Consider the following 26,710-nt stretch of genomic DNA (forward strand, 5'->3'; position numbering starts at 1 on the left):
CTAAATCAACCAGTCATAGTAAATATTGAGTGACAGAATGGCAGAAATCCTGCCACTTAGTGCATGTTTGTCAGGGCCATGGTGTTAGCAGAAATGCACAATGGGTCTGGGTACATCTGAAATGGTATTGTAAAAATCTGCATGGCCAGAAGCAGAACCACAGCAAAGGAAACAAGATCGTAGAGGTTGTGGGTATTGATAATTCATCATCTCCACAACGTTTGCAGACACATTCATTCAGTAACAGGTTTATGCTCAACCAGCCCAAAACCAAATGTTTTCACTTGTCCATGAGCACCTAACACCTCACTGAGGACAGGATCATATTTCCATCCTATGTCAGTTATTGGGATTGCTCCTTGTGCTAGAGCGCACTAATGTGGAGTGTAGAGCCGTCTCCAATAGAGGGCTGCAGGGGGAGCCAGAGCTGGCGGTGCCTACTGTAGAGCAGCAGCTCTGATTGGTGCCGAGAGGGCCAGACTCTATGGGCGTGGCCGTGGCGTGTCCTGGCTTTACCTTGCTGCTGACGGAGTCGGGGTGCGGGGGGGAGTCCAGGGCGTTGATGGTGCGCAGGATGTCGTGCGTCAGGCTGGTCAGGTGGGACACGGGGTTGGCCACCACGGTGCGCGAGCCGCCCATGCAGGACAGCAGCAGAGGAATGGTGGCAGGAGGAGGAGGGCTCATCACCGCTGAACACACACGGTCATCCTACAGGGCAAAACGCACAGCGGTCACACACAAGGGGCAAGCAAGTCACGGGGTTCATCTGGTCCCTTCCCACAGGTGCACAAAATCAAGCACAGAGATTAGGAATGCAGACTGCATGGTGCCTGATTAATACATCTGTGGAAAGGGACCTGATGAAACCCATGAATAGGGCTGTGTGTGTGTGTGTGTGCGGTCCAAATCCAGATATTCTCTCCTATTTTAGTATGCTCTCTGGTTTACATCTCACTCCACAAGTCTACTGAGCTCTAGTTTGAAGTGATCTCCACAGAAAGACTGACAAAAAGAATGTCAAAGAAACCAACAGACAGTTCCAGGTCACACTACCCTGCCATCTCTGAGAGAGAACATCATTTTATTCTTCAGCATTAAATGAAAGTGTGTGTGCGCGTTTGTGTGTGTGTGTATGAGAGAGAGAGAGAGAGAGAGAGAGAGTTTCTGAAATTGCTATTCTGAAGCAGTTGCTCACAAAGCTCACTGGCGCCCCCTCTCTGAAGATAATAGCAACTTCCTAAAGCACAAGGTCATATTTTTCCAAAACCTCCAAATGACTGCTTACGTGACTATATCAACTCATGTTGGAAAACACAGAACAAGAGAATCAGAGCTGGGGAGTTACCGGCACTCTTACAGCAGCTAAATGATTTTTATGGGTGCATAAACCATGTGGGCCTGTATCAATTCGTGGACTGACTCTGTGTGTGTGTGTGTGTGTGTGTGTGTGTGTGTGTGTGTGTGTGTGTGTGGTCACCTGCTGGGACTCCTGCAGCAGCAGGATGAGCTCCATGTGGACTGAGGCCAGTCCTCCCCCATGGGAGCCGTGCAGGCTGCAGTAGCTCAGGAAGATCCTCAGCAGCTGCTGGTTCCTCTGCAGCCACTGCCTCCTGCCCTGGGCTGGCACAGCATCCGCCCCGGCCCCGGCCCCGGCCCGGCCCGCCGCCGCTCCCCCAGACAGGGCCTCGGCCACAGGGGACAGGGAGAAGAGGCTCTCCCCGTGCGGCGCCGAGGCCTGTGGGGTGGGGGGGCAGGGGCTGTAGCCGCAGCAGCCCTCCAGGGCCTCCACCTCGCGCTGCAGCCACACGGCCAGCTGCTGCCGCAGACGGCCCCCGTCCAGAGGGCAGCCGGACGCCAGCGTGCGCAGCTCGGACGTCAGCAGCTTGAGGCAGGCGCGGAACTTGAGCTGCGCCGCCAGGATGTCCTCGCCGGCCAGCGCCAGCGGAGCGGGACTGGACACGGCCTCCGAGGGAGGGTGCGCCGGGCTGGACGCGGCCGACGGGTCGGGGAAGGCCCCCACGCCGGACGCATCCCGGGCCTCGTCCGCCTTAGCGGCCTCTGCCTGCCTCTTCTCACCGTCCTCTTCCTCCTCCTCCTCGTCCTCTTCGTCCTCGTCTTTGTCGCTGTCCCACTTGAGCTCCAGGGGCTCGTCCGCCATGCTGGCCGACGGCTGGCTCCAGTCCAGGCTGAGCGCCGAGTCCGAGCGGCTGGGGTCGAGCGAGGACGGCGAGTCGCAGGCCGAGCCGAAGCCGTTGAAGAGCGGCTGCGACCAGTCGGGCTCGGTGGCGGCGCTGGCCTGCTCGGCCGGCGGCTGGTGGTCAGAGGCGTCCAGCGGGGCGGGAGCGCTGGCCTTGATGGCGCGGGGCAGGCGTGACAGCACCTCCAGGGCCAGCAGGGGGCAGCCGGCCTGCAGGTGTGCGTAGGCGGCGGTGAAGAAGAGGCGGCGCTCCAGCAGCGTGACCGAGTCCTCCTCGCGGCCCTCGGCCGTCAGCCCGCCGCGCCTCTCCCGCGAGCCCAGGTGCCGCCGCAGCAGCAGGGGGTGAGTGCGCAGGTACGTGTAGAAGTTGAACACCTCAGGGTTACACTGAGACATGGCCACTGGCCCTGAGGACACAGCACAATATATTATGCACACTCTATTCCTCTTCCCTTTCCCCTATACATCACCTGTGAGGTAAACCATTACCAGTCATCAACCATCTTTGTGCCTGGCCCTCATCACACCTGAAGTCCCATCCCTCTGACTGCCCTACCATCGCCTGCTGTGGTTCATCCTAGCGACCCACTACTTTCCGAAAATTACTAATTACTAATGACAATTTATTCCCTACACTGGACTATTTTAACTTTCTGATACTACAAATGACTTTACTCTACTGTAACTGACCCTAGGCAGATGGGTTGGGCCCTTGAGTCGTGGATCTGTCCGAGGTTTCTTCCTATATGTGTCTCCAATTCTAGTTTAGGAGTTTTTCCTTGTCCCTGTTACTCATGGGCTCTCTTTGAATGTTTAACACTCTGTAAAGCGCCATGAGACATGTGTAATGTTTTGAAATTAAATTAAATTAGACCTTCTGGAACATTCTTTCCCCCAACCAGTCAGCATGAGTGAGCTTGACGCAAATTGTGAGACTGTACCTTGCTTGTGCTCAGTGGAATGTGATTGGTCCCCTGGTGAGGTGGGCGGCTCCAGGAGAGTGTCCAGGGCGCGGCTGTAGCGGTCCAGTACCCAGCAGGCCATGCTGCGCAGGAAGGGGTCGGCGTGGGGGGCCATGTGCTGCTCCTGCCCCAGCACGTGCCTCTGCAGGATGCGCTTGTACGTGGACGAGATCTCAAACTCCGACTCGTACAGACGCGTGATCACCAGCGCCAGCTGCAGGTCCTGGAGCTTCTCTATGCACACCTGAACACAGCAGCCACAACACAACACGCCGTTACACACTACTGAGCCAACACAGCTGTAGGTCCTGGAGCTTCTCTATGCACACCTGAACACAGCAGCCACAACACAACACGCCGTTACACACTACTGAGCCAACACAGCTGCAGGTCCTGGAGCTTCTCTATGCACACCTGAACACAGCAGCCACAACACAACACGCCGTTACACACTACTGAGACAACACAGCTGCAGGTCCTGGAGCTTCTCTATGCACACCTGAACACAGCAGCCACAACACAACACGCCGTTACACACTACTGAGCCAACACAGCTGCAGGTCCTGGAGCTTCTCTATGCACACCTGAACACAGCAGCCACAACACAACACGCCGTTACACACTACTGAGCCAACACAGCTGCAGGTCCTGGAGCTTCTCTATGCACACCTGAACACAGCAGCCACAACACAACACGCCGTTACACACTACTGAGACAACACAGCGGTGGCACATGACAATTCTGTACTCTTCTCAAGTTCAAAGATAAACGCTTTCCTGCAATGGGCTCAACAGGTGTCTGGCAGACCTTTCCTCTGTGTGATTATTAAACTCTGTGAGCACTCTCTGATCATCACTGAAGATCTCCTGGAACTTCTTGAATTGCCTCTGAATAGTGTGTGTGTGTGTGTGTGTAGGAGCAGTGGTAATGTCAACCCAGTGTTTGATTCCCCTCTGCTACGCTTCCCTGACTGTTTGAATGAAAGTATCTGCTAAATCCCACTCATGTTACTTTGAGTGGGTGAGTTCAGTCAGGAGTTCACACCGGTGTGTGTGTGTGTGTGTGTGTGTGTGTGTATGTGTGTATGTGTGCCGGTGTGTGTGTGTTTACCTCCACAGCATCCTTGAGGGAGCCTGCGAGGAGGAAGAAGGCAGCAGAGTGCTGGAAGCGTTGTTTTCCTAACAAGGAGAAGGCATTCTTCAGCGCTGCTTTCCTCCAGCGGTCCTCACTGAAGTTATGGCTGAAGAACTCCGTCATCTTGGCATTCTTCTGGGACCTGCACCACCAACGCAAAAAAATTTTTAGTGGCTCCATGAAACACACAAGGTATATATTTAAGTGTGTTACACATCTATGTGTTATATATATTCATATGGATATGGATATACCAGAGTGTGTGTGTGTGTGTGTGTGTGTGTGTTAGAGGTTAGATTCTCTGCCCGAGCCCGAGCCCGAGCCCGACCCGAGCCCGACCCGGCCCGCGGCCGATATTTCCCGCCACTATCCTCGGGCCGGGCCGGGTCGGGCCTTTGATCAAGCATTTGTGTTTTTTAAAAATATATATAATTTCTTTATTAGCCTAACTGGGTGGGGAGACTATGCCATTATCCGAAATATTAAATATATATTTTAGCAAAGTAGGCTTAAGTAACCAAATGTGTACAAAGTTGCAAGTTACAAAATGCAACACATCATGCGCACGGTCTCCTCCACTGGCACGCATCACACTGCTGCTCTGCTGTAGAACATTGTGTGGCCTAGCTTAAGCGCAACATGGAGATGGACGATATAAAGAAGAAAATTAAATCAGGAGAATTAACTTTGAGCAAGTCTGGAGGAAAGTCGGACGTATGGAAGAGTTTCGAACAAGTCGTGGACAGTGACAACATTTGCGTTGGCGTTTCGTTTTGGCATTTGCGTTTCTTCATTCGGATCCATTTGTGATCCATTTCAGAATAAACAAACAACGAAGTTTACATGCTTAGTCCTTGTTTCATTATTCATTAAGATAGGCCTAATTCAGATTTATGTAGTTCAAACAACTCGTAATTGTAGTTGAGAACGTCAGTTATAAGGCTCACGCATTTAAAAAAGTGTCGGGTTTAAATCGGGCTCGGGCTCATAATTACAGTTAATATGTCGGGCCGGGCCGGGCTCGGACACAACGTGCACGGGCTCGGGCCGGTTCGGGCTTGATTTTTTTGGGCCCGATCTAAGCTCTAGTGTGTGTGTGTGTGTGTGTGTGTGTGTGTGTGTACCTGTAGAGGCCCCACACCACGGCCTTCTTCTTCATGGCGAGATAAAAGAGTGCGGCGTCCAGGGGGTCGTTGTTCCTCTGGAACGCTGCTTTGGCCACCTGCAGGAGCACAGCGGGGGGGCACCGCGCAGGACGTGAGTCGGCACTCTCTATTCAGGGCAGCGTGATTAAAGCCCGCTACGCTACGCTACGCGCCCCACTTAGCCAGGCTCGTTACGCAGGAGATGAAGGCATTTGGGCGCTATCAAAGCGCTCTGTGTGTGTCTGGGAGGGTGCCAGGGGGGTTTGATCTAACACACATTTCATCTCAACAAATGAGTTTGCATTGCACAGCTTGTAAAAGGAGCAGAGGCGTATCATTTAGGAGGCCAGAGAGGCCCATGTCTTCCACACGCATGCACTCAGCACTCTAGCTCACTCCCCTTAACGCCCCACAGTGCTCCCAAGGGCTCAGCCATGGATGGGGGCTACACCATCAAACACTGCCACTGGTCCCAGAGGGTTAAAGGTAACATGGTGTGTGATGGAAGAAGAATACATACATTTGGAATGAAACAAATTATTCATCAGCACAGAACCCCTGACTGTGTGCTACATGTACATCTACTAAGCTATCTATTCACCATGAAACTTTACCGTAGAGCAAATGGTAATCTAGACTCTGCAGACAAGCACATTCCAACACTAAAGTAAAAATGACAATACTGAACACAAATCCACCTCTGAATTGGAGCACAACTTGTAGCGACAGCATTGAAATGGACTGAGACTAAGGCTACTACCCCTGCCAATGCGTGAGAAGAGAAGTGCTCCAGTCCTGGCCTCACCTTCTCTATGCAGCGGCGGAGGCGTGGGGTGCTGCGGAGCCACCAGCCCAGGCCCATGGCCCGCAGCTCTGCCCAGGCGGGGTCCCCCTTCTGCAGCGCCGGCAGCATGTTCAGCAGCTCCTCCTCCGCCTCCGAGTGGAAGGCCCAGGCGTAGTGGCACGTGGACAGCCCTGCACAGAGCAACGCTGCAGTCAGATCACACTCAGGGTGCACTACACACACACACACAGCCCTGCACAGAGCAACGCTGCAGTCAGATCACACTCAGGGTGCACTACACACGCACACACAGCCCTGCACAGAGCAACACTGCAGTCAGATCACACTCAGGGTGCACTACACACACACACACAGCCCTGCACAGAGCAACACTGCAGTCAGATCACACTCAGGGTGCACTACACACACACACACAGCCCTGCACAGAGCAACACTGCAGTCAGATCACACTCAGGGTGCACTACACACACACACACAGCCCTGCACAGAGCAGCGCAACACTGCAGTCAGATCACACTCAGGGTGCACTACACACACACACACACACACACACACACACATGCACAGCAGTCAGATGCCCACATGTACACTCTGGGTGCACTACACACCACCACACACACACACAGAATTGAGCTTTTTTAATTGAACTGCAATATCACCGCGAGACAGTCGGGAGTGTTTTGTGGAATAGTGAGCGTATAACTGTTCAGTAGAGAGTTGTGTGTGTGTGTGTGTGTGTATTTGTATCTGCCCTTAGGCAAGGTGATTGGGCAGTGTGTGGTGGGGTCAGTTGTGCGTACCCTGGTGCAGCAGCTGGGCGCGGTGAGCAGGGGGCAGCGAGGTCAGCAGGAAGGTGTGCAGACGCACCGCCAGCAGGAACCTCAGGCCACAGTCGTCCAGCGTCTCGCCACCTGTCACACACACACACACACACACACACACACACACGTCATTCACACATCCACAAGCTACAGTGCTCAGGACAGTTCAGCTCTTGACACAGAAACTGTGGAAAAGTGTTTTTGGCATATTGTGTCTAAGGGCACAAAAGCATGAAGTAAGCCAGAGAGTAGATATCAGAGAGAATAAAAAGAGCTTGGACGAGTGCCATTCATTCATCTGTACTTGTTCATCATGTCCCGTCACATTAGGGGAATAATAAAAGGCATGTGACTGTGCTGCTTACAGACTAAGAAACCTGCTGACCGCTGCTGAGCCTTACCCTGGCCCTTGGCCTGGCTCTCTCCGATGTCAGTGCGTGTGGAGGCCACGGTGTCGGCCAGAGCCATGAGGGACATCTGCTCCATGCGCGTGAGGCCCGGGAGGCTGGCCTGCAGCAGGTAGCTGGACAACACCTGGGCGTGCTCCGGTCCGAACGCCGTGGGCCCGTACTGCGACAGGTCGATCACTTTGGCCTTGTCGCCGTCCTCGTCCTCCTCGTCCAGGAAGGGGTCGGGCAGCTGCTCGCTGGAGGGCGTGGTGGACGACTGGAAGAGCTGCTCGTAGGCGCTGGGCGGGTTGCTGCGGGGGCTGGAGCCGCGTCCACTGTCTGGCCCCGCACTGACCGGCCCGTCTTTGGCACCACCGGACGAGTCGTGGTCGGCGGCCAGCAGCGCGTAGAGCGGGAGCGGCGGGATGGACTCGATCTCGGCGTAGTCGGACGCCGCCTCGGGCCGCTGGAACAGCTTGGCGTCCCGCGAGGTGCCCCCGCCCGCGCTGAAGGTCCGCGAGCGCTGACGAGCGCCCACGCCGGTTCCGCCCTCCTCCCCCTTCAGCAGCACCCCCTCACCCGCCACGCACCTGACCAGGTGGGACAGGATGGCCTTGGCCCTGCGCACGCGGCCCAGGTCCATGAGCTCCAGCAGCTGGACGGGGTGGTACTGGGGCAGCGTTGGGGACAGCTGGTGCGCCGCCTCGAACAGCCCGCTGTCCTCCAGCTGGGCGGGCAGCTCCATGCCACCGCGCTTGCCCCCGCCACTGTTCAGCTTCTGTGCCAGGCTGGTGAGGGAGCGCGCCAGCGGCTTCCTGGAGGCCACGGGGGAGGGCGTGTGGCTGTCCTGCTTGGTGCCCAGCAGCGAGCTGACGCTGCCCGAGTCCGTGCCCCTGGACACGCTGGCAGAGCGGGCGGGGGCGGGCGGCTGCCACTGGGAGTAGACGTGCATCTCGCAGTCCATGCCCACCACCAGGATGCCGTCGCGCACCCAGGACAGGGACACCGGGATGGGCAGAGAGCCCTCCACCGACGACACCAGGTCCACCGCCCGCAGGAGAACCAGCCGCGAGGCATCCCACGCCCCGTCTCTGCCCCCGTCAGAGAGGCCCAGCTCGGGCGGCTTGACCAGGAGTGGCCCGTACATGTGCAGCCTGGAGCCCACGCCGACGGTGAGGATGTGCGAGCCGTCCTCTCGGGAGACCCAGTCCAGGTGGACAGTGCTCCGGCCGCTGAACTGGCACTCGTCCCCGCCGCCGCCATGCTTGCCGTTGACCGGCCCCGCGGACAGCCTTCGGTCCCAGCTGGCCTCAGCGGGACTGTCCAGCTGCAGCGTCTGCTCCAGCACCCACTGGGAGCCTCCCGTGGACTCGCACTGGAAAATGCTGACGAGGAGTGGAGAGTCCTTGGCCTGGTCCCCCTGAGGGCCGGCGGGGTCGCGGTACGCCACCACCACCCGGCTAGTGTGGCAGCAGCACACGGCGATTGGTTGGCTGGAGATGCTGACCGCGCTGCTATTGGCTGAGCCCTCCTCCACCAGGAGAGGCCACTCCTCCCACACGTACTCCGACTGGCTCTCCATGAGGGGCTCGGGAGCGAGGCCGCACCTCCAGAAGCGCACCTGGCCGTCGGAGCAGGAGGTGGCCAGCAGGTAGGGCGCTCGGCCGGCAGGCTGAAGAGATGAGGAGCTCAAGTGACCTGGAAGGACAGAAACGCCGCACGAGTCAGGACTCAGTGCCAAGGTCAGTCAACTCACACATTACACCCCACACGAAATCTTCACACACTCATTCAATTATCTGGCACTCACACTGTCAAGCCATGACACACATCAATAGCACCATAACGATGGCTTGCTGTGCTATGGTTTGGCAGCTAAACTTGTCTTTCTTTGTATCTAACTAATTCATTCTCACAGTCACAAGTTGTATATTCATGGGTTTCATCAGGTCCCTTTCCACAGCTGTATCAATCAAGCACCATGCAGTCTGCATTGATAATCAAGGTGCTTGATTTTATACACCTGTGGAGAGGGACCTGATGAAACCCATGAATACATGTGGTTATTAGAGTGGATGGAATCCACTATCTTGAAATCTCCTGTCTTATTCTCATAACCTTTTCTTTTTACCTTTTCAAAAATTAATGCGGCTCTAACCGCTTAACGTACAGACATAGTGAAATAGCTGTTGTGTTGGCCTGGAATTGGGCAAGAGTTATCATTTCGGATTTATCAAAAGTTTATACTTTCTGAGAAAAAGGGGATTAAAAATGTTGAAATACGTATTTTTCCCCCATAGACTTAAATGGAGGCTGTGATGTCATAATGGAGCTAGAGCACAGCTGCGCCAAAGTAGTTCCCGCTCTAATCAGAACACTGGCACAGGTGTTACCTGTGACTCCAACTAAAGGCCTATTCGGACTGGATTAGTTTTATGGGGTGACATCAGGTAAAGTAATAATTACCAGGTAATGTAGTCCCGTCCGGACGCGCCATGTCAGTAAACATAACGGAGTATGTCGGTGACATTTACAGACACTTTTACCTTCCGTAAAACGGTCCGGAGAAATTACCTTAGGTAATATTAATCCCGTGCGAACGCGACCCTCTGTAAAGATGTCTGTAATATTTCGTCACATCCTGATTTGAAAACAATTCCACCATAGTCTGAATGAAAACATAACATGCTGTGCAGCTCCTAATAGGACGTTAGCTAGTTTGCCTACAGTAATTTCCCGCATATAAGCCGCATTGTGTATAAGCCGCAGGACAGTGTTTTATGCAAGTTAAAAGAAACAAAACCATATTAACACCATATTAACACCATATTAACTGCCCCCCTGTATTAACCTCATAGCTGAAGAAATTTTGCAAAATCAATGTATAAGCCGCGGCTAATAGTCGGGAAATTACGGGTAATAGCTTGATATTGTTAGCCATTTCAAACTACTTATGGCATAACATAAAGCTAATGTTTGCTAGTTTAACCAACTTGTGTAGTCTTTCAAATCTGAAAATGCCGCACGTACCTGACGCAAAGTATCACGTGCACGCCGACGAAGATGTGACGGCAGAACGTAAACGTAGTTACTCCTCCCATGTCAGGTAAAATGACAGATGTCTAGTCCCGTCCGAATTGGACATTTATATTACAGAGGTCATATGATAAACCTGCATTACTCTACGTCCCCCCATAAAACTAATCCCGTCCGAATAGGCCTTAAGCATACAATCTGGCTCTCCCTGAACTACACATCCTGTTGAAGTGTTTCCGGTCATATCTCATGCTTTGCGCATTATATCTCCAAAACGGCTTGACGCATATGCTTCAAATTTGGCTTGTAACAAAAGCGCCTGCTAAGAACTATAAACATAAAACAGCTGACACTGACACCACTGTGTGAGAGATTTGTCTATAACACCATCACACTGTAGGCAACATGCGACCCAAAGTAGGCAGCATGCAACCCAAAGTCCAGTAGATGTGAGCCCCATCATCTGTCAAGACAGTGCCCTCCACACAGTCCTGTCCAGGGTCATTCTCCTCAGTGGGTCTCATTTGTCAGGTTGCCAGGCTCAGCACCTTGACAGAGGACACTGCGTGCCAGCGGGTCGGCACAGATCATTAAAACAAACTGACCAATTAGGTCTGACCGGCAGGAGTCAAACCAGAAGGGCCTGCCGCTCACGCAGACGCTACACATCCACCACCCTCTCCGCGGGAGAGCAAACAGGTGCGTCCGGCAGCTCACCTGCCGCAGGTGTGACTCTGATGACCTCCACGCCGGCGGGGAGCTCCAGCTCCTGGCTGAAGACGCGGGCGCTGTGGAGGGCCAGACGGCAGGCACCGTGCAGGCCACAGGGGCTCCCTCCGCTCCGCTGGGGCCGCGCAGGAGAGCCCAGCGCATCAAAGATGGACCCAGAGCCACTCTGGTCTCGGCCAGCAGGAGTGGACGCTTCACCTGCAACAGACAATGAGCAACCACAGAAAAATGAACAATATAAGTGACAGAAAACAGCCAGTTAGGCAGGGGCAGTTTAGAACGCAGGTCTGTTCTAAGACCAAATGAGAACACGCACGGCATGGAGACAGTGTTGGCACAGGGGTAAGTTGGGGGTCATGGGGGCAGGTTGGGTGGGATTCCTACCTGATGAGACGGGTTCAGCTGAGAGCTGGAGGAGCCACATGTGCAGCAGGGACCTCCCGGTGGGTGTGGCCTCCATCACCACTAAGAAAAACCTTGCAGAAAACACAGACTGGCCACAGGCTGGAACACAGATCAAGGAGAAAATGAGGAAACAAAACAAAAACTAAAAACTAACAGCACAGAGCTCTGCCAGGGCCACATACTCTAGTCTAGTTCACAAAATTAAAGTAAATGAATGCTAATTTGTGTATTCATCACTAGGAAATATAATGGGTTCCTCCTTTTTTTTTTTTTTTTATTTATCCTTTATTTAACCAGGGGGGTCAAAACCAGGGTCAAAGCCAGTTCAAGCGCAACAAAAGGGCATATTTAATAGATTCAATGTGGACAAAGAGCGTTCAATGTAACACAAGAGTCGTTCGCTCGGATGCTGTTAGGACTAGGTGTATAACATCATGGTAGCACCAAAGGTTGCCCGAATTGTGCGTGTGTGTGAGTGTGTGTGTACACGTGTTTGCAGCCTGAAACTTGAAAGTTCTTTGTCAAGGAGGAATGAACAACATGGGGCTTTTAAATGATGTATGTGCTGAACTGAGCTTCTGATGGCATGCTACTGTTCTGACACAGGGACTTTCAAAGAGAATGTCACGGTAAGTTCCAGAAGGCCCCCTACCCGAGTCTGTAGGTGGCGCCTCCTGTGGTTCTCCATCGGGCCTCCGGTTCCCCAAGATCAGGTCCTCCTCGAACACGTGCAGCAGCTGGGTCTGCTTCCCCTGCTGAGGACAAGGCATGGCACAGGGCCCACAGCGCTCAATAAAACAGCAGGAACAAATCTGCCCTCTGTGTGCGTGTGTCTGTGTGTGTGGGTGTGTGTGTGTGTGTGTGTGTGTGTGTGGCACACGTTAGGGTTAACACCTAGCACCGTTTCCCCATTAATATCTTCATTGGGATTGCTGATTGTTTTTCCACAGTGGAAATCGCCCCATTAGTTCTAACTACCACGTTCTAATGCATTCTGCACGTTTTTTCCTGAGCCTAATAATAGAGTCAGAGTTGGTACATACAAAGTCTGTGATCACGTCCAGCTCAATGATGCAGCCTGGTCGGGCCGTGGACTGCTGACTGATGATGTTAAACGCTTCTCCTACAGATTTCTGGGGAGAGGAAGTCAAAAGGAATTGAGCGTCCCTCAGCAGAAAGCACAGCATAGAGAGTGGCCAAACAGCATTACATTGCACAGGTAGTAATATGTTCTGGATTGGCAATCAAAAGAAAAGACACTCACAGAATTTTCTGGATTGGAGACCTCACTAAGTAACTTCTTGGCCTCAATGACAGCTTGATACAAGCGCAGAGAATGACCATCATTTGCCACAAAACAGGCACTGGGGGAGCTGCCATACTCACCTGTAAAACAAGTCAGGTATCATTAGAATGCTTTACATGTTTATGATGGTTAGACTGGCACAAAGCATGGGCTAAGGGCTAACAGGGATGACAGCGCTACAGAGCTAAGCTATAATCATAGCTGCCTGCAACAAGAATAATAATCAGGGTTCCCAGACAGCAGTGTGGCAGAGGAAACACAAAACACTACAGCAGCAAAAGTCCATCCGTTAGAGCTGAGAACTAAATGTTAGAATAACGTAGATGTGATGACAAATAGGAAGGGGGGAGCAGGAACATTGGCCAGCAGCACTGCTCACACAGTGCACCGTTCATCAGCAGTCACGTCAGCTGCAGGCCCCACACATCCACACTCACTGCTGCGGGTACTTACCCAGGCAGTTGCTGGGGATGAGTGTGGGGAGCCAGGCCACGTTGGCGAAGGCCGAGGCGTGGAGCGAGTTGATCCTGGCCAGCTCCGACACGCCGCCGGAGAAGGAGAGCGGCCCCACGGGCTCCACGCGCCACAGGATCAGCTCGCTGTAGATGGCACTGGGCTCCTGGGGCGCGGCGCTGAGCGAGCCCTTGCTGTGGCGGCCGGCGTGGGGCGCGTGGGCCGGGCTGAGCGCGGCGGTGGCGGTGGCGGGCGCGTGGGAGCGCAGGGCGTTGTGGTGCGAGGTGGTCAGCAGCAGCGGCAGCAGCGAGTGGCAGGCCAGGTGGTTGAGGTGGAAGCGGTGGCCGCAGTAGCGCGAGCGGTGGGACACGCTCAGCACCGTGGAGAAGGCCGAGTCCTCGCCGAAGCTCACCGCCCACTGGTTGAGCGAGCCGTCGGCGTGCTTGGAGATCATCAGCACGCTGGGCGTGAAGATGCTGAGGCGCAGGCCGCCGCTGACCCCTGCTGACCCCGCCGAGCCCTTGCCCTGGTGGCCGAAGCAGGAGATGAGGGAGGAGGAGCGGGGCAGGCCCCCCCCGCCGGACGGACGCTGCTGCTGCTGCTGCCGGCCCTGCTGGATGGCCAGGTCCACGTTCTTGTTGCAGGCGTACATGACCACGCTGCGGCTCAGAGAGTTGGCGTCGCCCGTCGGGAATGCCACAGGGATGCGGGACACAAATGACACCTGTCAATCAAATGACACTTTCAAACCAAAATCAACAGAACAAGTCATGTCTGTGAATGTACTGTATGGGTGTGTCAAAATGTGGGGTCCAAGTATAACATCCAATTGACTTCCAGTACAGTTGATACAATATGCAAAATACATATAGAGGACGTGATGTGTGAAAAGTGAAAAATTTCACATTCCATGACGGCAGGGTCTGGATCAGTGTCTGGATCTAAACAAACGTTTGAAGTATCATTGAATGTAGACATGTGGCCTCATTTCTAGCTAATACAATGTTTCAAATGTAGGCTATAGCTATTTAAACACGTTTTTCCTGCTAGGCAGCAACTTAGCCACATAGCACAGATTCCCTGGCAGGTGCAATAGAAAGAAATAAAATTCCAGTGGATATTTTCACTGGCGTCTGTTAAGAGTGACGTTTTTGACCCATGCTAAAATAATAATAACTGTGTTAGTGTGTGCATCCTACAGTGTAAAAAAAAATACTAACATCTTGAAAATAGATTAATAAAGCTACTGCCATGGTGACTATGGTTAGTTCTGGATTCAATTTGTCTCTGGGCCTTTGCAGGACATTGAGTCTTGACCAAAAACCTGTCTGTGTCTGTGTCTGTGTCTGTGTCTGTGTCTGTGTCTGTGTCTGTGTCTGTGTCTGTGTCTGTGTCTGTGTCTGTGTCTGTGTCTGTGTCTGTGTCTGTGTCTGTGTCTGTGTCTGTGTCTGTGTCTGTGTCTGTGGTCCAGTCCCCACCTGAGCCTGGCGGAACATCCCAGGCTGGTACTCATCTAGCCAGTCGGTGTGCCAGACGAGCAGGGATCCGTCGGTGGGGTGGATGCTGAAGAGCATGTCTGCGCTCCTGTTCCAGTCCTCCAGCAGCAGCTCCACCTGCTGCTCCACCGCCGCCACGTCCATCCCCCCCTCCAGCGGCGCCGGAGACTGAGCACCACCCCCGGGGCTGTCCTCCACAAACATGGAGTCTGCACAGAGAGGGTCCCCAGTGAGTTGTGCACACATCAGCTGATGGATACCTTAATGGGGCATGTTCTGCTAAAGACAGCATCGTTCCTCAGTGCTCATCAACAATCTGAGCTTGCACTGGAGCACATGCTTGATTTACGGTCAGCGGTGGGAAATACTGACAGCAATCCCAACACAGACAGGCCTTGATTCATCAGCAGTGCGGCTGATGCTCCAGACAGCTGCAGTATATCTGGAACTCATTTGCAAGCGTCGTGACGGCACATGAAATAGAGGCGCCTGGTCAAGGCCGCTGTCAGAGGGCCAGTTAAACAGAACAGAGCTGTGGCCGAGGTGAGACATGACCTTCTCACACACCCAGAGGCAGCAGCTGAGACAGCAGCAAGATGTGGGGGGGAAGCAGGTGGGAGGGGGGGGTAGAGAGGAGAAGGGTGTTGGCGGTGAAGGAGAAGTGAGTCTAACGGGGCATATCTGGGGCTCTAGTTCTATGTGTGTGTGTGTGTGTGTGTGTTACCTGCGGTGTTGGCCCCACTGGGGCTCTAGTTCTCTGTGTGTGTGTGTGTGTGGTACCTGCGGTGTTGTCGGCGGTGTTGGCCCCACTGGGGCTCTCCTGAGCGCTGCGCAGCATCTGCAGCAGCACCTCCATGGCCAGAGTGAACTGCAGCTCCTTGTTGTTGAGCCAGTGCACTGTGAAGGGCCCCCCCGGCTCCTCCTCGTCTGTGCCATTCAGAGACGAGATGGAGGGCAGCAGCGGGATATCTGACACACACACACACACACACACACACACAGTATTTACATTAGTAAATACAAATGATTAGGACTCCTGTCAAGTAAATATTTGCCACAATACCAAAGCGCTTTCTCTCTCTCTCCATCTCCCCCTCCCTCCCTCCGGTTTAAAAACAAGGCTGATTAAATGGGCATTTTGGAGCATTTTAGCAATCAGACCTAAGGCAAACCTACATTTCTCACCACATATTAAAAAGAATCAAATCAGTACATGTTCTTCTCCTTTGTTCACTCGTGAGCAAGAGCGCAAGAGAGTGAAAGGGTGTCTGGGTGCAAATATATGCACATAAAACACTGCATATGTAGAGAACTGTTAAAGTGTACATGTGTGAAAATGATTTCTAACAAGTTGTACAAGTACATTGCCGTTCAAAAGTTTGGTGTCACTTATAGCCTTTTTCCACCGACAGAGAACCAGCTCCGTTCCCGTTGGCGAACCAACATTTGAGCTGTTGGTAGTGTTAGGACCAAACAAAAGCTGGTTCAGATCATGGCACATTGGTTTGGAAGTTGAACCAGAAAATAGTTGCGCTTTCCTGCAAACTGGAGTGGATGTTCATTCTGCCATTCAGTGGGGAGAAGACTACAAACATCAGTTTTCCGTCCATATCAACTGTTGCCATGAGTAAACAAAAACCAGTCGACTAGCATTTCACCGTAGACATTGACTAGCATTTCAAATGGCTAATTTCTGCTGTTTTTTCGGGACAACTGTTCGTATCATTGTCCAGTTTATGCATCTCACTAACTTATGTTTTTTCATGCAACACCCATTGTTCATGATGCATCACTAGTTCAGTTCAAAACTGATGGAAATGTTGGTTCACTAGATAGCACCACGGATCAAAGAATTCCGAATGGCACTGGTTCAAGAACGGGTTCACTGTTGGTGCAAAACCATCTTTAGAGATTTCCATTCCACTCCACCATAGACAGAATACCAGCTGAGATCAGTTGCATTGTAGCAGTTTTCAGACTACATTATGTGCTTACATAATTGCAAAAAGGTTCTCCAATGCTTTCTCAGATAGCCTTTTAAAATGATATCAGACTGGTAAACAAATTGGATGAATGGTTGCTGATAATGGGCAATGTAGATATCGGATAGAAGATCATCCATTTCCTTCTACAACAAGGTTTCCTTCTAATTGCTGTTGTACAACATTAATGATGAAAAGTGAGTTCCTAAGTGGATCCAAACGTTTGAACAATAGTGTATGCACACTATGCACGTCTATAGAGGCGCAGTGCTGTATTTCTGTACTGCTGAAGCTGGTGTGAACGGTGTATGTGCTAATGATTTGTGGAAGGTGTGTGCTGTGGTTAGTGCGTCACCTGTGGCAGGGTTGATGCTGGCGGCGATGTGGAAGTGGCAGAGTGCGTTGGCGCGCGGCTGGGTGGGCTTGTGGCTGTAGTGCTTCCCCTGCTGCTGGGGGAGCAGGCTGGTGTGGGCAAGAATGCCACGTTGAGAACCCCCCCACGACTCCTGCAGGTTGAGCTGACACACACACACACACACACACTTCCATTACTTCCTTTACAGTGATATAATGAGTACTTTATCATCTCAGCATGTGACGGTGATGAGATGGGCTCAACCTTTACCTCCAGTGGATTTGGTGATTTGCCATTGGTTGGGAGCTTCTTGTTGTCCCTGGCCAGCCGGTTGGGGTCACCGTAGTTCTGGTGGTTGCCAGGGTTATTGTGCTTGAGTCCAGAGAGCAGGCAGTCACTTGGCAACAGTGTCTCCGCCCAGAGACGACACACACTGTCCTTGCAGCAGGTCAAGAGCACATTGCACACCGCACCTCTGAGGGAAGATGAGAACATGCGCGCGCACACACACACACACAACATTTACTTGACAATCATACACACACAAAATAATGTTGCCATTCAAATATCAACATTTCATCTAGTAAATCAGCAACATAAAAGAGCATCTATTCACATCTCTGGCAAACTGAAAACTGGCAAACATGACTGCTGCTTCACTTCTGCTTCAGATATGAAAGAACTCACAAGACACATGTACACAACTTCCTGTTTACCATCATCCCAAATATGTGTGTGTGTGTGTGTGTGTGTGTGTGTGTGTGTGTGTGTGTGTTTTAAGCTGTACATAACTTGATGTGCTGTCTATTTGTCTGTAATACACACACCACAAATAACAATGCTTGACAAGAAGAGGCAAGAGAAACCTATTAAGAAAAAGTGACATTAGAAAAGACATCCGATCCTGAAGGAGAATGACTTGCTGTTTTGCTGCTCTGCTAAAGTCATGGTCATGCCCTGCGCTGGCCTCTGTACCTTGGCATGTACTTGCTGGTCTTCCTCCAGGAGAAGCCGGTGACTGAGCGGGGGTGGGCCAGGTAGATGAAGGAGAAGTCCAGGCCGCCCAGGGAGCTCTGCTCAGGTGGGGTGAACAGCTTGCCAGCGTCCCACTGCCAGCTGCTGGTGCCGTACCACACCTTCACTAAGCAGTCGTCCTGAAACACATGCCCTCACATCAGCATCTCTACCTGGAGCACGTACCACACCTTCACTAAGCAGTCGTCCTGAAACACATGCCCTCACATCAGCATCTCTACCTGGAGCATGTGCACAGGCTCCACTGTGCATACAACTCACTTTTTCATTAAAAAACGAACCTAAACAAATAGTTTTAATAGACACCGAATGCAAAATAAACTTTTATCACTTAGCTGGATTATAACATGGAGCAAACAGACATGTTCATTTAATCAAAAGGCGAATGCAAATTTCAGGTGACCAACGTGTATGAGCTTTTACCTGACCAGCAGTGGCAAAGAATTCTCCTCCAGGTGAGAACTTGAGGAAGTGAGTCGGGGAGGCCGTTCTGTCCAACACAAACACATAAGAATGAGACACATATTCATTCATGAATAAAGATGCATATTCAACTTTTCAGCTTTTCTAGACATCCCTAAATCCTCAACTAACAAAGTGACTTAGAACAGATGTTGAACAAGCACTGGAATTACAAGCACTCATTCTCACTAATTCAGAGCAATCCTTCTCACTTGTTTAGGAATAATTGCATTTATTCATAAACAATCCATATGAACAGCACACATTTTTGTTCTCCCCATCATTCCAACCACATGTAGGCCACTATGGGTACGGGTCCCTGGACAATGCATAGCACAGGAAATGGACCAGCAGATGATTAAAGTGAAGTAGCAGCAGAGCAACACCTACTTGCACTGCCAGATGCACCTCCATGTGTTGTGGCCTTCAGTGCTGGAGCTGGACGCCTCCTCGGCCGGCCCGCAGGTGGGGCTCTCATTGGACCACAGCTGGAGGCTGCTGGAGCCTGTGAGGAGCTGCATACCTGCACCCAGACAAGCACATGTTCACCACAGAGCACTAGATTCTAGCACGTGTCCAAAAGGGAAAACACCTGTTTTAGCCTCTAGGAAATGGAGCTTCTGAGGTGTGAGAGAAAATCGGTCCTGTGTTTTACCTGCAGGGTTCCATGCCAGGTTGTGTGCAATTGACTGCAATACAAACTGCCCGCTCTTCTGCCATTGGCAGCCAAATTTCTGCTGGTGGAACACACACGCACGCACGCACACACACACACACACACACACACACACACACACACACACACACACACACACACACACACACACACACACACACACACACACACACACACACACACACACACACACACACACACACACACACACACACACACACACACACACACACACACACACACACACACACACACACAAGTGATGCAAAGATATGTCACATAAGAGTACAAGCCTCAGAACATGTGCTTGATGGGTTTCATATATAGAAAGCAAGACACTCACAGTTTGCGTTTTCTCAGGATTCAGCAGGGGGACTGGCTCAAACACACATACGATGTTTCCATAAGAGGCTGCTATCTGTAGGCATCGGGAGAGTTCAAATATTTACTTGGAGGCAGAACATCAGTAACTACTCAGGGGAAATGCTTACCATCACACAGTACTGTAATGATTCACTTTGATCTTTCCCTCAGTCTAAAGGATCATGTTACACAAGCTTTTCCAGTTTAAGCTTCCATTTCTATTAGATAAAGAGACTACATCATTAAAGATCTTTCATTACAAGCGCACACACACACGCACGCTCGCACACACCCACCCCCCCCCCCCCCCCCCCCCCCCCCCAGGTACCAGTCACCATCTTTCCTTTCCTCCTTTAGCTACCTGTTCTCTCAGTAGCTTCATTGTCTGTACATAACAGTCATCCATCAGTACTTTGGCTTTTCTAGGATTTCTCTATTTGACTAAATTGAGATTTCTTTTGGTTTCAAATGGTTTCTGTTTAAAAAACTGCTAACTGAAAAATCTCATTCAAGGTCAATTCTCATTTCACCTACAGTACATCCGTAAATTAGATTTTCCCTCTGAGGTGATCATTATCAGTAAATTATACATTCCCAGAAGGAGGTACTTGGGCAGCACATATTGTCAAACTGGTCTCCCTCCCTCCCAAATGTTCGCTTATCCATTTTACTCACAAAGCATAATACTATGTAAAACATGCTAGGTTTTCTGCCCAACACTTGCCCAACACTTGCTTGTTTGACAGCTGTGAGACTTTTCTAGAGGCAGCTTCTTCGAGTGGTGTATACAGTCAAAGCCTCACTGCAACCTGAACAGGAACATTTGAAATCCATCAAAACAGCCGTTTCGTGCTGCACTACACAGCGTCATTGTGGAAAAAAGCATTCTGCAGTCACAGACAAGTGACTCACAATGACCACTCAGATACCAACACTCTGCTCCATAGTGAGCTTGTCTGACAGCTCATCTCGGTGACACAAAGGGAACACCACTTATTTTAAGAGAGACTGGTGATGGTCCAGCTGTCTGTTGGCTCCCGTTAACTCACACTGTGTCACCAATGCTCCCAGGGAAGAGGAACTGTGCTAACCTTGACTTCTTAGACTCACTGTGTAAGCTTGACAACGGTAGAAGGCTGGCAAAGCCTAAGTGGACAGAAAGGGCTTAGCACAATGCTAAGCCATATTTAACTGGAACAGAATGAGAAGGGACCTAGTAAAGGAAGAGGGCGGGAATGATCTTCACAGAAACAACCAGCAGCAGGCAAAGTCTCCTCGGGCATATGCCAGTACACACATAGGCACACGCCTCAGCGTTACCACGGTTTAGCTGTGAAACCTACAGGGGCTTCAGATTCAACAACATGAATCAGAGCATGCGCCTGAACACACACTCCCATGCATGCGCGCTCGCACACACACACACATGTGATTTATATCCTTAAAAACAGAAAGAGACTCTGTGCATTCTATCCTCAAACACAGATTACACCACACCATCATTGGTTCTGTGTAACCTTTACAAACATTATCTTACAATTAAAACGTACTGACATTTCATCTCAGTTGTAGCTCTTGCACTACTGTAGCAGGGCAATGCTGCCATATACACTATATGAGCAAGGATTTATAATTAATGCATGGAAGTCACATTCACCACTTTCCCATAAGGTTGCAATGGCTGCCTGAAACTACTATCAGCTGAAGCATAGAACAGGCTGCACACCTGACCTGTTCTACAGCCTCAGGGTCAGGGTGTGGCTGAGGCCCTAAAGGTCAGTCTTCCATGGCAGCATGCCAACGCAAAACAATAAAACCATGGGCACACACAGACACAGACACACACACACACACAGACAGACACACACACACAGACAGACACACAGACACACAGACACACACACACACACACACAGACACACACACACACACACAGACACACACACACACAGACACACACACACACACACACACCATCTGCCTGCTGTGGCCAGGAGGAGACTATGGGAGGAGGCCAAGGAGAGAGGGTTCTTACCTGCCCGCCCTGCTGAGAGCAGTCCACACAGCCCACCTGGATGTTCCCATGCTTGGCTCCTGGAATGATCTGAAGCCTCTCAAAGTCACTGCCCAGAATCACTATGTCACAGCCGGAGGCGTAGGCCTGTAAGTGCACAACAATGATTTGTCACAGTGACTGTCTAATTTATGGACAGAAGGCTTACAAGCATTACAGTACATTTCATCAGCATGTGTGCACCCTAACAGAGGAAGTCATGGTGTTCTTCTCATCTTGTTCTGCCAGCTCTGCTACATCCATGCATGGCTTGCTCTGTAGGCTAAGCTACACGACATGCAATAATCACTGTTCAGGCAGCTACAGTAAACACTCCCACAACACAGTAAGTGGTAATATAACGTAGACAACATGGAAATAGCACATACAATGAAAGTGTAAACGGCACCCTTCCCTCAAAGTAATCAAACGCTACTTTATTCAAACATTCCTCAGAGATGCAGGGAGGTGGGGACCGACACAGGAGTTGTGACAACAGGGATGTGTGACTGGGGATCTGAGACATGCTGAGTGAGCACGGGCTCACGCACAGCCCAACCCACCAGGCCAAGGGCACATGAACAAGCATTCACATTACTGATCTGGACCGGTGCTAAGCAATGCCCTTGAAATATGGCTGATCAAACTAGCTCTTGGATTGATTTGATATGACCAAAACAACGCAACCCAGTTCTTTATTTTACTATAGTCTCAGCGATGCATCGCAGCTTGTTCAACATAGTTTGTAGCAAATGACTATAACAGCTCTATTGCTTTATGTAGCTTATTTTTCTCACTCCTTCTAACATATGCAAGGGGAAAATATTGTGCATCACAACACGGCCTAAACAATTCCAATATCATTTAAAGGCCACAGTGGTCAGCCTCAGAGGTCTCCTGCTGCATGTCTTCAGCTCAACTGTCCAAACAGAAACTGGATCCCATTCAGAGAGCGCAGGACAGGGCAAGAGGCTGCTCTCTGATATGCTCTGGTCTGAGTAATCTAGAAACACTGCATTCGAAAACAGGGGCAGGGTGCACAGGGGACCAGCGCCCAAGCTCTCCGTCACTCTTCACCACATTCCCGCCTGTCTCAGCAAAAGTGGGCCGAGGCAGAGCTGTAGCTGTTCCTAAAGCATAACATTGCTGAAACAAGACTTACCGTGAAAGGCACATTGTTCAGGCTGCCCACAGAAAAGCAGTTGTCCCCTGGGTTCACTGCCCCAGTCAGTACCTGATGCAGATTCATGGTCCGTGCAGTACCCCTTTATTCCAAACTAGGCCTCGACCCTGGTATGATCAGGTGGAGAGGCATGGTCCGAGGAAAGTGTGAGTTAACACTGTCACAAACGCCTCAAGGCCTTCAACCTAAAACATCAAACAAGCACACTGGTTTAGCAAGCGAAACATGTACGGTAAGTAACGTTAGCTTGCAGAATTAACCTCGTTCTGTCAAATTAATTGTTTCAAATGACACCACTACGGGATGTTCCCGATGGATCATTACAAATATAGTCTCTGCTGCAGATGTGTGCAATCCTGTGTCTGTAGACATACTGACATTACCGTTTTAAAACTCAATATTAGTCGTCCATAACTCTCCTACGTTGGTAACCATCAAGCTCAACTTAGCCCACTAGCGTGGATGCTGTGCTATACACAGTACGTAGGCAGCGAGCTATTTGTCAAATGCAAAACGTGGGAAACGAAATGACAGTTGTCGCTATGTAAAGGCCCATATCGTTCTAAACTTGAACAACATATATCGTATATAACATGTCTGACCTAACCCCCCTTGCTTTAACAACCAAAAAATAAAATAGGTGAACAAGTTCCGTGTGTCACTCACGTGATGCGAATGGTCGGAAATAAGTTGCAGGCAAGTTAACGTTAGCTCGAAAGCTAGGCAACATATCGTTACACGTAGGCAGAGTAAACTTGCTCGAGCCATAGAAACTTTATCGTGCTGACAATTCCCATAACATGAAAAGTTGACGAATCTGGAGAACTACTAACCTCAATTAAAAGAACATACATTGAAACAGCTGAATTTGCTTGCTAACAGATATTGAGGGACGTTTGCAGCAAATGTAGTTGCCTCTCCAAACATTCCATCCATTTAGCTAGCTTTAGCCAAAATCCTCTCGGTTGCACAACCTCTAATTACATCTAAATGACATGTTCTGAGGACATTGAAGTCATAAGCTAACACAATGTCTATTTTATAATTTGCATGAAGTTACCTCAGCCACCTTCTCGATATTTAAAGGATAACGTTACAACACATGATAACGTGACATTCTGACAACCAGTTGGTTTCCTATGCTAGCTGGCTAACTAGCTAAACTTAGCTGACTAAACAGACAGCTGGCTAGCATTACACACCTACTCTGGTGTCTACCTGAAACAGGTTACTTTTCATTCTTACCTTTTAAATACGTCAGGTTTTGTATCGATCTTAGACCACATTTTTCAAAATAGCAATGACACAGACCTGCCGACAGATTCAGCTAACCAGTCAAGCTTTGGCTGTACTGCAACTGTATCTGGCTATGATAGCTGATGTTTTGCACTGTACGACAGTTCTACGCGCAATGCATCCTGGTTCTTGTGGTTTTGCTCATTTCAGCTCAGTCGCTTGTCTTTCAAGGTAGGCCAGGTAGGTCTTTTAGGTCTGACCTAAAACTAATCGCAACATAATTTGTTTTCACATTAGTATACCTCAATTTGTGATACATAACAGATATTATAACACCATCATAAAAGTCCATGAACATCCTGTTGATGGGTCTTTGCATGATCCTTCAGTAAATAGGCCTTCTGACAAAACTATAATTAGAATGTTGTAGATCTAATGAATATCTGAGGCCACACTGGGGCCTTTAAGCTTCTGCGTGAAGTCGCTATTATGTTCTCTATGCCTGACTGATATTTGATTGATATCAGTCAAATAACAAGGTTTGTTATTCACTCCTGGTACAGTAGGCTAGCTAGTCTATCTGAATGGAGCCCCTCAGTCAAATAACATGTTATTCACCCCTGATGGGTTCCCTCAGTCCAATAAGATAGGTGATGCTATGTGTGATATGTCAAAGGGTCCCTCAATCATATAGGCTACCATGGATTACGTTGTTCACCCCTCGTATCTGAGGGGGGCCCCTCAGTCCAATAACATGGCTATGTGTGTTATGTTATAAGGCCCCTCTTTAACTTGTGCCCAGGTAGTGACTCATATTCTGTCTGTGCAACGGTTTTAATTGCTGGTTTGTTAATTTTCCTGATCATCCCCATGTTATCAAAGAGCTAGAGAAAGCTATGGACCTCAGTCAGTGGGTTGGAGACTTTAAGCTCCTGGTTGTAAAACCAGCCTGACCCAGGGGCGCTACACCCGGAGAGACATAATCAGGTTTTAAAATCACTGGTGGGTTTTCTTGAAAACAAGAGAGTTGAGGTTGACTCTTTGCTGGAGAACAGGGACAGTACTTTTGTTTGGGCAAGAGGGACAGAAAAGTGGCCATCAGGCATATATGAGCAATGCAGGAGGATGGGGCAAAGCATCGTAAATTCTTATATGGTGATATTGGAAGGCAACTGCACATTTCACTGTGCAATGTTGTGATTGCTTTGAGATCAGACATGGTGAGCATATTGTCTATTTCCGTGGTCTCAATCTCTCGGCCCAGAGTATCCCTTTTTGAAGATGTGATGGAGGAAGTCTTTGATAGGAAGAAGCAGAGAATGTCTAATAGGGGGAGAACCATGGGGAGAACGACCATCGCTAAATACTTCCGCATACTGCAACTAGAGGGTGATTGCGAGCAAGTGGAGAATGAATGGAGGTGATTGGGGTTTCTCCTAAAAGCACTTTTTTTAGGGGCCAAGCAGCGAAGCTGCGGAGGCACCTATTGTGTTTCTATGATTTTTTTCTTCTGCCATGGAAGTCAATGGCAGCCCATAGAACCGACTGGTGAAAAGTTGTGAAATTTTGCACACTGATTGGGGTCGGTCTCTTGAGTCATGTGACCAAGTTTCATGTCGGCAGCTCAAGCGCTCTAGCGCCACCAACAGGTCAAAGTTGGACGTGCGTTCACGCACGTAACTTTTGAACCGTTGGTTCGATTTTCGGAAAACAGGTGCTGTTGGAATTCTTTGACTTGCCCGAGTTCAACGCATCCTATGACGTCATTTTCTGCCATTACTTTTTGTCTTCGGAACTATTACCGTTAGCCCATAGCCGCCAATCAAAGTTGGCGGCAAAGCCGCCAAACAGGAAGTGAGCTCATATCTCAGCAACCCTTGCATGTATCAAAAGCAAACTTAAAGGGATAATCCGGAGTGAAATGCACTTTAGATAAATTTTTCGGACTATTGGGAGTAAATACGTTGAGTTGACACCAAAATCATGTCATTCGGATGTATTTTGAGAAAGTTCGAGCTCACCGTTTTTAGCCAAAACTCGTTAGCCTGGAGGTGACTCGGACATGTCATTTCGCCGCTACAAAACGCTATTTTTATACCTCTTCTACTGTTCCAAACAACACTACACTTACGTGGTAGTGAGTAGAGGATCCCTAAAGCCAAACCGAAGTATCCCCACGCCTTTATGTGGTCGGATAGAGAGTCCAGAATGAATTTAATCGAGTCCGTACCTTTCCGGAAATGTTAATAAAGTGTTGTTATAGCGTTGGCAGCTGCAACAGCGACATTTCCGGAAAGGTACTGACTCGATTAAATTCATTCTGGACTCTCTATCCGACCACATAAAGACGTGGGGATACTTCGGTTTGGCTTTAGGGACCCTCTACTCACTACCACGTAAGTGTAGTGTTGTTTGGAACAGTAGAAGAGGTATAAAAATAGCGTTTTGTAGCGGCGAAATTACATGCCCGAGTCACCTCCAGGCTA

General features: G+C 50.2%; 1 protein-coding gene across 6 annotated transcripts in view; it reads right to left on the minus strand.

Moving 5' to 3' along the window:
• Positions 1-24,372, minus strand: part of dmxl1 (Dmx-like 1) — a 39,334-nt gene extending 14,962 nt beyond the window's left edge. For 3 of the 6 annotated variants that reach the window (XR_009940038.1, XM_062543711.1, XM_062543708.1), the window contains exons 1-26: positions 24,234-24,372; positions 22,968-23,173; positions 21,788-21,913; positions 19,733-19,807; positions 19,369-19,450; positions 19,104-19,236; positions 18,675-18,741; positions 18,192-18,370; positions 17,487-17,691; positions 17,217-17,379; positions 15,660-15,848; positions 14,862-15,088; positions 13,384-14,107; positions 12,889-13,010; positions 12,668-12,757; positions 12,277-12,379; positions 11,604-11,723; positions 11,208-11,417; positions 7,467-9,152; positions 7,045-7,155; positions 6,245-6,414; positions 5,419-5,516; positions 4,271-4,436; positions 3,139-3,403; positions 1,478-2,604; positions 517-708 (exon numbers count right to left, since the gene is read on the minus strand). Coding sequence is in view for 5 of the 6 variants with exons in the window: in XM_062543711.1 (XP_062399695.1) it covers positions 517-708; positions 1,478-2,604; positions 3,139-3,403; positions 4,271-4,436; positions 5,419-5,516; positions 6,245-6,414; positions 7,045-7,155; positions 7,467-9,152; positions 11,208-11,417; positions 11,604-11,723; positions 12,277-12,379; positions 12,668-12,757; positions 12,889-13,010; positions 13,384-14,107; positions 14,862-15,088; positions 15,660-15,848; positions 17,217-17,379; positions 17,487-17,691; positions 18,192-18,370; positions 18,675-18,741; positions 19,104-19,236; positions 19,369-19,450; positions 19,733-19,807; positions 21,788-21,913; positions 22,968-23,054 (6,717 nt within the window). In the remaining variant the exon portion in view is untranslated. The remainder of the gene's footprint in view (positions 1-516; positions 709-1,477; positions 2,605-3,138; positions 3,404-4,270; positions 4,437-5,418; positions 5,517-6,244; positions 6,415-7,044; positions 7,156-7,466; positions 9,153-11,207; positions 11,418-11,603; positions 11,724-12,276; positions 12,380-12,667; positions 12,758-12,888; positions 13,011-13,383; positions 14,108-14,861; positions 15,089-15,659; positions 15,849-17,216; positions 17,380-17,486; positions 17,692-18,191; positions 18,371-18,674; positions 18,742-19,103; positions 19,237-19,368; positions 19,451-19,732; positions 19,808-21,787; positions 21,914-22,967; positions 23,174-24,233) is intronic. The other 3 variants (XM_062543712.1, XM_062543709.1, XM_062543710.1) reach the window with 2 other exon arrangements.
• Between the last annotated feature and the right edge of the window lie 2,338 nt (positions 24,373-26,710).

This window comes from Sardina pilchardus, chromosome 8, assembly GCF_963854185.1.
Source record: "Sardina pilchardus chromosome 8, fSarPil1.1, whole genome shotgun sequence".
In the NCBI taxonomy this organism is placed as follows: domain Eukaryota; kingdom Metazoa; phylum Chordata; class Actinopteri; order Clupeiformes; family Clupeidae; genus Sardina; species Sardina pilchardus.